We start from the raw sequence: 13,605 nt of genomic DNA, 5'->3' as shown, positions 1-13,605 counted from the left end.
TAATTGATATAATGTAATGTAATGAGAAAGAATCATTATGTAATGAGAAAACCTAATCATGTGCTGGCCTGCCTCAACCTCTCACCCCCAATAAAGACATTAATTCCATGACCACTTTGATCTTTTTTTTTTAATGCACAGGTGAACACATCATATTTTCTTATGTCCCATCCATCTAAAATTAGTTGCCATGGTAATGGCAACATGGAGATCAATCATTGCCAAGCAGGAGTGGAGCATGACACCAATTAAAAGGTTGTGTTGTCTCCTAGTCATCACTCACACTTCTCACTAATGTACTAATTACCAGGTCCGGGACATTAATGGGATAGCATGGTTCAGCCAGGGGATTAATCTGCATTGCTTTGCTACATGAATGTGTGTGTGTATGTGTTCGTGTGTTCCCCAGTATGTGATTAATGTGAACCTCCCAACAAAGTCTGACAGCCAGAGTATGACTTTGAGCAACGCCAAATTAAAGGTATGAAGCGCAAGCAGTGGCTGGATAGATGCACTTTCAGACCACGGGCTGAAGTTAAGGCTATGGCATATGTTACACTTTGTGGGTGTGTGTGTGAGACTGTGTGTGCCATTTTATTCACTAGTATGTACAGTAAGGTAATTATGTTCTTGTGGCACAGTGATGTCATTTGGTTTCTGTGATGCACTTTGATCCACTTTCAATTTCCATGGCTTACTTTCTGTACTAGAGGTAGTAAGATCTTAAGCCCGAGCCTGAGTCCGTACCCGGGCTGGGTTGGGCCCAAAACGTCAATTATTACGTCCGGGGTCGGGTCAGGCCGAGCTTCTCTCTCGCTATTTTTTTCATAATTATATATATTTATGTATGTACCGTAATTTCCCGAATATACTCACTTTTTTTCCCCCTAAAATCAACTTGTAAAATCATGGTGCGCATTATAAACGGGTACATGGATGGAGACAGAAATATATATATACATTACATATTATATATAAACTGATTTTTTTTTATTGACACGGCCACGCTGTGATGAAGAAACCAATGTGGCGACCCGTTGCCGACCATTACGGTACGTGACGTCACCATTTGGTTTCGGCAATACTTTACTCTAATCGGCGAATAATTTCTCCTGTGTTAAATTCTGCTTTTTTCACTCTTCATAAAGCAAAGAATTTAGTTTCTTGAGCTCATTTGAGCCGACGTTTATTGCAGCTCCGCAACTCAGACCATAACAAACGTAAGCACACAGACTTCCTGCGTCCGTCAACTATATCTGTCCCTCTGGAAACTCAAACCCAAATAACAATAGTTCCTACTGTTACTGTCGTGTTGACAGCGATGAGCTCTCACGGATTTCGACTTACGTTCTCGCTTTCATTTTACCGTATCAATCCATGGAAGAAACACTTGTTCATCATGATGAAACGAGCAAGTTATACAGCAGCCTTTAAAAGAAAAGTCACATCTGTTTTGTTTTCTCCTAGATTCTGGTAAATTGGAGAAGTTGTCAAATCATATTATTACCGTAAATATTGTCAGTTTATGGTAATGTTTTGAACTACCAATGTGCTATGCTTGTGATGTGTTTCACCAGTCAGTAAAATGACATTTCTCTATCTGTACACAAGCTCTGTTTTCTTGTATTTTTTCTATTTATTGGTGCTAAAATTAGGGTGCGCGTTATAAACGGGTACAATAATTTCCCCTAGATTTTACAAGTAAATTTGGGGTGCGCATTATACACGGGTGCGCCTTATATTCGGGAAATTATGGTATTATGTATACTAAAATGATGTATGGATGTTAAACTAAGGAACGCTTGTTATAAATTAAATAATTTGGATAAAACAGAGAAGGTGCTGTATGGTAATTGCAAACAGGACCCGCAGAGCCAGAGCATGCCCTCCGCATGTGAATGCCGCGGCCCTGCCTTTTGTAATCTTGTACTCCACATCATTTTTGACCAGATATTTTGATATGGAGCAGCGAGAAGTTAAAAACAAACTCAAGACGGGGAAGTGAAATGACAAACAGGCTTTAAATGGATTGTTTAACTCGTTTGCTCCCAAAAACGTATAAATATGTTCAATTTTTAATTGCTTCAGTGTCCCAAAAACGTATTTATACGTCATTTGCATTTTTTTTTGACAAGAGGCATCTATAGGTTCCGATCTATCTAAGATACAATGCACAAAGATCAAAACCCATTGTAAAGCAATAAAACTGGCCACTGGAGGTCAGTAGCGCATTTGGTAAGAACTCATCTCAGGCTATGAAAGGAAGTGAAGAAAAATAGTCAGGAAACGTAAGTTGGAGGGATCTTGTGAAGATGTGTGAGAATTTGAGAAAATTGTGGAGAACGATCAGACAAAAAAGGCAAACGACACTGGAGGAGTGTTTTGAAAAGAAAACGAAACCATCGTCAAAAAATGATTCAAAAAAATATATCTTGATCATACAGACGGTGACGTCCACAACAGCGTGAGGTTCCACACGCGTTCTGCGGAGCTCACGTCGCGTTACTCCTTGGCCCGAGGTTGAAGTCAACGATGAAGATGATGAAAAAAGTGAGACCGATATTGATCTGGACTCATCAGACTACTCGGAGCCACCTCATTCAACCGGGAGCAGCCGAGAGCCTTCCCCGTTGTTATATGCGCAAATAGTTCAACAGTTCAATAGTTTAGTTATGTGTAAATAAATTGTTACTTTGCAATTAAAAGCTCTATTTGTCTTGTTGTTTGTTATTTTGCAGAACAAAAACATTGTTCAAATGTTTGGGATGTCACATAAGTGAAAAATAGCTGTGTTAAAGTCAAAGTTATGTTTGAAATGTTTGCTATTTTTTAATATTATGTAAGCTATTTTCTAATGCTGATTTCTAAAAAATTGAAAAAAATATGACAAACTTTTTTTTCTGCTGAAAGAAGAGAGTCTAATATTTCTTTTGGTGGGTTCCATGTTTGTATATCAATAGAAAAGAGTTTTCTGTGGGGCTTGCAAAATCAGTCAAACGGCCAGGAGCGAAGGGCCTTGCTCCGGTGAAAATGGCTGGGAGTGAATGAGTTAAGATGCTACAGAAACCTGCGTCGGCTTCGCTGAATGTAACGAATGTGGCGCTTTGCTCTCATACGAGAGCAGAAGGCACCTCGACACTGAGCAGGCATTTTAAAAAACTGTACTGGCAGAAATGATGATCGTCAAACATCTGTATTAAGACAGGATTTAATTTGTTATCATTATGCACAGGCATCATCACAAATGTGATCACACAAAACGCAACCAGTCCCTTTTCCCGAGCAGTGCAATATTCAGGTCTGAATGACGCATCCCCTTCCTTTCCTCCTTCTCGTGAGTCCTCACAAATAAAACATAAAATTTTGGGTTTGTTTAAGCTCGGGCCTGCAAATCCAGTTAATTGATCGAGCTCGGGCCGGGTCGGGCTTTAATACCCGCGGAACTGGGTCGGATTGGGCTGGATTTTTTTTGGGCGGAGTTTACCTCTACTCACTGTAAAGTGGTTTGTGTGTCTCAAACAATCCTTGGTGCCAAGACTAGTGGGTTAATATAAGGCAGACAAAGCATGGCTTGGAATTCTAATTTATGACAAACAATGCGAGACCAGGTTTTTATTTGCACAGTTGCAAAGTGTGGAGGTGAGGCTCAATGACTTGCACTCATTAGGACTGGAAGCTCGTGTCCAAAATGGACCCCATGTGGATGGATTCACTACCTGTGGATGTGGCCAAGGGTAAAGGGCTTTTGTATGATATGGGTGGTGGCCAAAGGCACTCCAGTAAAGTAAGGATGTGGAATGTCACTTCTCTGGTATTAAAGGAACCTAAAGAGTTCTGGAAAGTCAAGTCAAGAGGTGTCACCTAGATATACAGTACATAAATGCAACTCCACACAGACGTTAGGCTCTGGAAATTGGCCATTTCAAAGGGGTTGGTCTTATTCCACGCATGAATTGTAGTACATTCAGCGAGAACAGCTGAACTAGTGTGCCTATTCGTACCAAAGCACATTGGTGGCAAATGTTCACCTAATTATCCAAACATCATATAAAAGCATCCTTTGGTTGGTGCGTTAGCATGTAGGTTTAGATTTGAACCACTCGTGAAAATAGTGAAGATAGGGCCATGCCTGACAATTGGGCAGGGAAAACTGGAATATTTACGGAGACCCCAGATGACCCTGAATAAGTGGAAGAAAACGCAGGAACCGATAAATGAATGTGTGATTACTGTTTTTAAAGGAACTTAACAAGAGAGGAACTGCTCAAAGTAGGTTGGAAACATAACTATAATTAAGAAAAAGCTAATTTGAGTCGTCAAAGCATTTTGAGAAAAGTTGTAGCTGAAAGTATCCACTGTTGTAATATGTAGGTCTGAACACGTCTAGAAATTTAAATAAAAAGGTGGAATCTGTAGTTGTTACACAAGCAGCAATGTCAGAGAGAGAGAGAGAGAGAGAGAGAGCAAGAGAGAGAGCGAGCGTTATGAAAGTAAAATTTTACAACTAAATTTATGTGTCTATTCATCATGGAATAATTAGCATTTTTGTGGGCTTTGGTCCAATGACTCATGCCATTTGGAATTTCCCACAGATTCACAATACATTGCTTAAAGTGTTTAAATCCATTTTGCACAGCCTATTACTGCAACATTCTGTTTGTGTATAATTGTCTTTTTGTATTTTTCATTGATTATATTTGAAATTTATATTGTACTGAGATCCCTCCTTTGGTGATTTGTTTTAAAATTATTGGCAAACATTAGATACAACACAAAACGAGAAAACCAAGACAACACTTTCTCAAGCTTACAATCTATGTTCACATAAAGCAACGCATGCAGCACTGTAATTGTGGTGTTGAACTGTTTTATCAATAATAATTTGGTTGAAATCAATATTGTCATCATCATTACCACCACCATCATCATCATCATGTTTGAAGCAAAATGAATCATGAAAATGTGATACAGTATGTACTTTTGTTTTGGTGGAAAATAATGGAGAAATTCCTCATCATTCCACCGTTAGAAATCATTACACTGGCTTCGAGTCGAAGGCTAGACTATAAAATATTGCTGCTGGTCTTCAAAACACTTAAAGGCCATGCTTGATCCATTGAAGCTTTTAGACCCCTTTGGTCATCTGAAACCTGTTTGCTGTGTGTTCCAAGAGCAAGAACCAAGTAGGGCGCTTAGCTTAGCACTTAGCTTTTTAAAACAACTCGAACCACTATTGTTTCCTACAGCATATTCGTAACTGCCCCTATTTTCCAAATAAACCTGTTATTTTTGTCAGCCCTTTTAATTTTCGTCTTACTCTCAGTCTTTTGGACGATAATACTAACTAGTCTTAGTCATATTTTAGCCATCTTAAAATGTGTTTGTCTTCGTTTTTGTTGACGAAACTAATTTCGGCTAGTTTTAGTCCAAAAATATATGAATATAGTTTTCCAACAATATCGAAAGAACATTCACAGACGAGCACATATTGCAGCATCAACAAGGACAACGCCAACGTGGTGATCATACACACGCAGCAGGAAAATGAATTATTATGCACTGTATGGAAAATAAAGGTGTCCGAGAGTTTAAGAGGGCGCCAAATGCTATCACAAACATGAATGCTATGCTAACGCTATGAGTTACATTTAGTCTATGATGATCACTCAGCACAGACCTTTAAAGGCTAAAGCAACATGCATACAGTATTCTCTCTTGCCAAGTTTTTTTATGTTTCTAAACAAACAATCCTGGAGAGCACGTCACACGTCACAGCACGTCACATGAGTGACACAACCAGACAGTGCTACGATGCAGGCTAACTACAGATAAGAATGTTACACATTGTGAGCATGTGACGTGTAGGTACACAATCCTCTCGGGTTGCACAATTTGCTCGGGGCCTGCGCTTGACAGTGGCGTTTCGTTATTCTCGCTACATGATTAGCCAAACAAGTTGAAATGATCTCCCAGAGCCATACTCTCCTGTAAAATTCCTGTGTAAAAGTGTACTAATTGTTCTTGAGAGTCGTAGTAATGCGTTCGCTTAAAAGTGCGTATGTAAAGCGATTGATGATAACACACATAGAGATGATTATTAACAATTAAATGTAAAAGTTAAATAAAAGAGCAAACACCTATCTCGCTCATGTTAGAGGACATTAAATATCAAGGCCCATCATTGTCCATTTCTAAAACTAGTTTTTAAAGAATCAGTTTTACTTTCTGGCTTTTAACCCAAACGTCGGACTCAACCCTTTTAATGTCTTATGGTTTGTTATTTTATTTGATCCTTTTTTTTTTTTTTTTGGTTGCTTGCTTTTGACATCAGTACTGATGTTTATGTTTCTTTGTTAAAAAAATAAAAATAATAAAAATATCTTTATATAAGTCGTCCATTATTGACACAATAGAAAAACCCGAAAAGTTTGTGCAACCCGAGCATTGTTGTGACGTTTCCAATTGGAACAGTTTTTAAAAAAATTTTTTTAAAAAAATTTAACAGTACTAAATACATTACAACAATACAAAGCAACCAGTTCACGTAATATATACAGTGCCTTGCAAAAGTATTCGGCCCCCTTGAACCTTGCAACCTTTCGCCACATTTCAGGCTTCAAACATAAAGATATAAAATTTTAATTTTTTGTCAAGAATCAACAACAAGTGGGACACAATCGTGAAATGGAACAACATTTATTGGATAATTTAAACTTTTTTAACAAATAAAAAACTGAAAAGTGGGGCGTGCAATATTATTCGGCCCCCTTGCATTAATATTTTGTAGCGCCACCTTTTGCTCCAATTACAGCTGCAAGTCGCTTGGGGTATGTTTCTATGAGTTTTGCACATCGAGAGACTGACATTCTTGCCCATTCTTCCTTGCAAAACAGCTTGAGCTTAGTGAGGTTGGATTGAGAGTGTTTGTGAACAGCAGTCTTCAGCTCTTTCCACAGATTCTCGATTGGATTCAGGTCTGGACTTTGACTTGGCCATTCCAACACCTGGATACGTTTATTTTTGAACCATTCCATTGTAGATCTGGCTTTATGTTTTGGATCATTGTCCTGTTGGAAGATAAATCTCCGTCCCAGTCTCAGGTCTTGTGCAGATACCAACAGGTTTTCTTCCAGAATGTTCCTGTATTTGGCTGCATCCATCTTCCCGTCAATTTTAACCATCTTCCCTGTCCCTGCTGAAGAAAAGCAGGCCCAAACCATGATGCTGCCACCACCATGTTTGACAGTGGGGATGGTGTGTTCAGGGTGATGAGCTGTGTTGCTTTTACGCCAAACATATCGTTTTGCATTGTGGCCAAAAAGTTCAATTTTGGTTTCATCTGACCAGAGCACCTTCTTCCACATGTTTGGTGTGTCTCCCAGGTGGCTTGTGGCAAACTTTAAACGAGACTTTTTATGGATATCTTTGAGGAATGGCTTTCTTCTTGCCACTCTTCCATAAAGGCCAGATGCAGTGTACGACTGATTGTTGTCCTATGGACAGACTCTCCCACCTCAGCTGTAGATCTCTGCAGTTCATCCAGAGTGATCATGGGCCTCTTGGCTGCATCTCTGATCAGTTTTCTCCTTGTTTGAGAAGAAAGTTTGGAAGGACGGCCGGGTCTTGGTAGATTTGCAGCAGTCTGATACTCCTTCCATTTCAATATGATGGCTTGCACAGTGCTCCTTGAGATGTTTAAAGCTTGGGAAATCTTTTTTGTATCCAAATCCGGCTTTAAACTTCTCCACAACAGTATCTCGGACCTGCCTGGTGTGTTCCTTGGTTTTCATAATGCTCTCTGCACTTTAAACAGAACCCTGAGACTATCACAGAGCAGGTGCATTTATACGGAGACTTGATTACACACAGGTGGATTCTATTTATCATCATCGGTCATTTAGGACAACATTGGATCATTCAGAGATCCTCACTGAACTTCTGGAGTGAGTTTGCTGCACTGAAAGTAAAGGGGCCGAATAATATTGCACGCCCCGCTTTTCAGTTTTTTATTTGTTAAAAAAGTTTAAATTATCCAATAAATGTTGTTCCACTTCATGATTGTGTCCCACTTGTTGTTGATTCTTGACAAAAAAATTAAATTTCATATTTTTATGTTTGAAGCCTGAAATGTGGCGAAAGGTTGCAAGATTCAAGGGGGCCGAATACTTTTGCAAGGCACTGTATGTACATACATCATTTACATTTTGTACCTGTTCATATTGAAACAGACAGAAAAAAAATATATATATATGGCGGGATATACAGACAAGGCTCAAAAAGCAGTTTCTGCATTTGCACCCCTCTTTAAAATAAACTGCTGTATTTTAAGCCAAAAGAACTGTTGTGTTTGATAGAACAATATATGTCAATCTTCTGCCATAGCAGTTTCAATGTGCACTTAGCCCCCGAACTATTTTTGATTCGTCCGTTATACCCTGGAGACCCCCGTTTACAGACACCGCACAACCACTTTTGTTTCAACCCAGCCATAAAAAGAATTATATTTATTATTAGAAATGTGTATCATCTTTACCTTAGAAACATTAATTTATGTCTAATATTCAGTTTAAAAAAAAGAAAATGACAATAAAATTATTCACTCGTATATTTTAAACATAAAAAAAAAAAACTACGTCTCAATGAAAAAAAATAATGTCTGTAAAAAGGTCATGGATATGTACCTCATAGCTATTGCTTAATTGTATTTTTTTTTCTTACTGTCACATTTTCCCTAATATTTTGGATGATAAATAATTGATCCAAACAACGAAAAATTGAAGAAACAAAAACATTTAAAAGGGTAAATATTTGAAAAAGAACATCTTGACCACTCATTGATGTCTGCGATTTCTGCATTGCGACCATTGTTATATTACCGTGTTTCACCCATAAAATCCCCCAAAAGTCCGGCTGTGGCCATTCACAGTTGTGTCTTGACACTCGGTGAGACATGCTACATGGAGTTTTTGGATCGAAACAAGTACGCGATAATGTCTCGTTAAAATCACGGTGTCTTTAATTATGTTCTCTCATGCTCTCTCCTCGAGTCAGGGTTTAGGGGTTTCATTTTTTTCTTTTTTCTTTTCAAATGCCCTCTTGTTCAAAATTTTTCTTCCCCCAGAAAATTGAGCTTTTAAGCTTTCCAATTATGTATCACACATACTTATAGGACAATTTTGAAATTTGGCCAAATTGGGGGTCTCAAAGCAGAACTTCAAGTCACTTTGAAGGTTTTTCCGTCATATACATGCTATATGCTAAATATTTCTGCATGAGCTTCAATAGTAGACTTGCATTTTTTCACATGATGTGGAATATAAATCAACTTCAATCAAGAATAATTTGAAGTTTGGATTTGCTTTATGAAATTTTGATTTGTGGATATGAAATTTTCCCAACAATATATATAGATTCAAGAGTGGAAATATATTTTTTTTAATGTTTGAATTCAAATACAGTAACAATGTTTTTCCCATTCAAAACAATCTTTTGTTTGTTTTTTACGGTGCACATAATATATTTTTTATGTTGAATTCAAAATTTAGCACGAATTGTGCAACCATAAAACAAATGAGTCACTAACCCAAACAGTTTGTGCAACACAAGTGTTGTTCTGACGTCATCAGCAGGCACAGGCTACCGAGCAGATTGTGCACCCCGGGCGGATTGGGTACCTACAACGGAAACTACGCCACATTTTCGTCTCATCTCGTCAGACGAAAACTGGCATTCGTTTCGTTGTTTTAGTCTCCCACGACATGTTTTAGCTCATTATCGTCTCGGCATCATCATGAAAAAAAAATGTTCATCGACAAAATATTTTCGCTGTCATCGTTGACGAAAACAACACTGAAACAATTGTAGAACTTTTGCTTTTCATCCATGTATTTGTTTTTTTTTCTCTTTCCTGTTTGAACTGCTTTTCTTTTTAACTGTCTTACTAATTTTATGTACCGTAATTTCTAAAATACAACGCGCACCCGTGCATAACATACACCCAAAATTTACCTTTAAAATCTAGGGAAAATTCTTTTACTCGTGTATAAAGCGCACCCTAATTTTAGCGCCAATAAATATGAAGAATAGCACATTGGTAGGTCATGACACTAACTTGACAATACACAACAAGAAAACAGAGTTCGTGTACAAATACAGAAATGCCATTTTACTGACTGGTGAAATTGCATGGAGCCCCAGATCGAGGGAGATTATCAGTAGTCTTGCATTTCTTCAGTCTTCCATTTTCTAATAATTGCTCCTACAGTTGATTCCTTTACACCAAGCGTTTTACCTATTGCAGATTCAGTCTTCCCAGCCTGGTGCAGGTCTACAATTTTGTCTCTGGTGTCCTTCGACAGCTCTTTGGTCTTGGCCATAGTGGAGTTTGGAGTGTGACTTACTGAGGTTGTGGACAGGTGTCTTTTATACCGATAATGAGTTAAAATAGATTCCATTAATACGGGTATACAGGTAACGAGTGGACCCTTGTTAGAAGAAGTTAAGACTTCTTTTACATCCAGAAATCTTGCTTGTTTGTAGGTGACCAAATACTTATTTTCCACTCTAATTTGGAAATAAATTCTTTAAAAATCAAACAATGTGATTTTTTTTTTCACTCATTCTGTCTCTCATGGTTGAGGTTTACCCATGTTGACAATTAAAGGCCTCTCTAATCTTTTCAAGTTGGAGAACTTGCACAATTGGTGGTTCACTAAATACTTATTTGCCCCACTGTACGTTCTCTTCAAGACAAGTGCTGGTTCATGCTGACACTGGAACATGAATCATGTGGAATCTTTCTGTTTCCATCCCTGTAAATGTGTATGACGCGCACCCATGATTTTACAAGTGCGTTTTGGGACGAAAAGTGTGCATTATATTCGGGAAATTATGGTATCACTTATGTATTCTTTTATTCGTTATTTTCATGTCATGTAAAGCACTAAGAAATACTTTGTGTTGAATTGGGCTATGTATTATTTATGTCAAAGTAAGTTACATATTTTTTATTTGTATAAATGAATCCGCATGAAACTCAAAATAAAGACAAATGTTATTAGATGATATAAACAAATAATATATCGTTCGAAAAAGAACTTCAGTGAAACCAGCGTTGTTTTTTTCAACTGAATGAAAAAAATCTTCGGTAGGGAGAAAAAATTGCACACTTATATGGGAATGTCAAGTAGAAGAGAAACTCACCAATGACGTATGTCAACAGCAGAGCCAGTGTAAGAGTGAGAAGTGACGCTGATAATGCTGTACATTTCCAGTTGCAACAGCGATGAGGCTTGTTGAAGGTAAACAGTGGTCTGGTCACACTGCTGCGAGGCAGAGGTCTGGGTGGAGGCGAGTACACTGTCCCAGAGGTCAAAGGGTAACCTTGCCCTGCGCCTGACAGTAAGGCCGATGAGCCAGAGCCTTGTTTGAATAGGAAGTGTCTAAAATGGAGAAACACATGTTGCATTTATTTCAAATGATTGGTTAAGTCCCATTTGTCTTTTCCATTGTAAATATATTCATGAGATGCATAATGTAATGATCCATACATTTTTTTAAAGTTGCCCCTCACCAAAAAAAAAGACTCAATCTATACTGTAATTGACCTCTTGTCCTTGTTTTTATCTTGGATAAAGATGAAGTTGTGTCATAAAGTTCTTAAATGCCTCAATGGCATCTGTCCTTAACAGCTTTTTATCAGAGCTCCCTATGTTGTTAATTAAGATAGCAGCACGAGAGGGTTTAAAATGTGCAAACCCCAATTCCAGTGAAGTTGTTTGAAAAAATAGATGTGCACATATTGATGATGACTCAAATTCACAGTTATCGGTGTGACCTCCCTGGTTGCCTTTTAAGTAATATGTTGGTATATTTAAATCAATCATACTTTTATATATATAAATGCAGCACAATTTGCACTTTTCAGTTTTACAGACAGGCTACATATTTTAGAAAAAGTAAATGGACAAATGATCTAGAGGATGTTTTTGTGACTATTGGCCATAATTGGGAATGTAAAAATGTACTCATAGAAAGCAGTGTAACCTCAAGGGACCTATGTAACCAGTCGAGTAAGAACAGCATAACTGCCAGCTTCCAAACAATAAAGAGCTAGCTGTAGCCTATTTAATAATTCATTTAATAATCAAGCAGCTTATGGTGGGGCACATACCATATGAACAATAATTTCCAATCACAATCTTAGCTGCATACCATTTCGAGTCCTAAACTAACCTAGCATCCCTATTTTAGAAATGTGGGCGGAACCTTGAATATCTGTAGAAAACCTACGCAACACAGAAAGAACATTTAAAGCCTACACTGCAACTTGTGACCTGTGAAGCAGATAACCATATATTCAAAGAGCTGCTAGGTTGCTACCTGACTATCCTTCCTCCATTATAGTGAAAAGATTCATTACGCTTCATTTTAATCTTATTTTTAATCTTCATCTACCATCTAAAGTGTTCCTCAAGGGGGTAAAAAATCTAGATTTGCTAATGCAGTTATAAATTGAGTAGTCGTTTTGATGAGATCACAAAGGAATACGTAAGGTGATTGATCTTTGCTTGATGGGACTTTTCATGCTGTGGTACTGAAAACTCAAGATGAAACCGTATGAACATTTCAAATTACAATTATAAAGGGGGTTCTCATTTTATGACAGAGTTCAGTCCCTACAGCTGGGCCATAGTCTGAATTTGTATGGGGAAAAAAAAAGAGTTAGTTGCAAGCTCTTCGAAGGTTTGAATTTTCATGTTAACCAAAATAATACAGAAATACATTAGTGAAATACATTATTGAATACATGACTTTCTTACAATATTAAGTGGATTTTGTCAGGCAAACACTAAGCAGCTCTTGAAATGTTGTGTCATTTTGATAGATTGACTCCGATTTGAATGTGAACTAAGTTTGTGTGTGATGAGGATAATAATGTAAATATTGCATTATTTTTTTGCAGCGAAATTGGTGACGTTTTCATGTTTTTTTTTTCTTTTGCCAGAAAAAATCCTCACCCATTGCCCTACTATATACTCTATGGACATTAACACTGGTTTATGGTCTATGGGCAGTGTGCAATGCACAGCTTTGCCTGACTATGTTCTTTAGACAGCAGAGGGTGTGAGGTCACTGGCTGTTAGTGGCTCTCCGAAGAGCCTTCAGAGGACCCAACATTAATGTTGAACAAGGTAGCAGAATGATCACATTGAAGAACACCAGGCTGTGACATAAGCAGGGGTTAATTTGTGCCGGATCCTGCCGGAACAAGGTCCGCCACCACTTGATTTTGGCCTTCCTGTGTTCCGGAACTTATTTGGGAGGATCCGGCACCTCTCGTGTATAATATGTAAATAATAATAATAATAATAATATATAATCGTTTTGAAAAATGTATTGTAATAGCCCCGAATGAGGGGAAAGGAGAGGATTCATTGAAGGCTTTCTCCACTTTATTGTGGAAACAATAAGAAAACAACAAATAACAGCGGACTGGTGCCACATTCGATTGCTAACTTTTGCTTCTCGCCCGTTTCCCCGTCGCTTCCTACTACCTCACAGCTCTCCAGTCCCAGCGTCTCTTAAAGGGACCATGCATAGTTA

The 13,605-nt window shown here is 38.0% G+C and overlaps 1 protein-coding gene across 1 annotated transcript in view; it reads right to left on the bottom strand.

Annotated features, from left to right (window-relative positions):
• tenm1 (teneurin transmembrane protein 1) overlaps positions 1-13,605 on the bottom strand; it is a 348,630-nt gene that overhangs the window by 209,902 nt on the left and 125,123 nt on the right. Inside the window, exon 5 of the mRNA XM_057850586.1 lies at positions 11,203-11,441. Coding sequence (XP_057706569.1) covers positions 11,203-11,441 — 239 coding nt within the window. The remainder of the gene's footprint in view (positions 1-11,202; positions 11,442-13,605) is intronic.

This window comes from Corythoichthys intestinalis, chromosome 11 (assembly GCF_030265065.1).
Source record: "Corythoichthys intestinalis isolate RoL2023-P3 chromosome 11, ASM3026506v1, whole genome shotgun sequence".
NCBI lineage: Eukaryota > Metazoa > Chordata > Actinopteri > Syngnathiformes > Syngnathidae > Corythoichthys > Corythoichthys intestinalis.
Note: the sequence above shows the minus strand (reverse complement) of the source record. Positions and strands in the feature narration are given on the sequence as shown.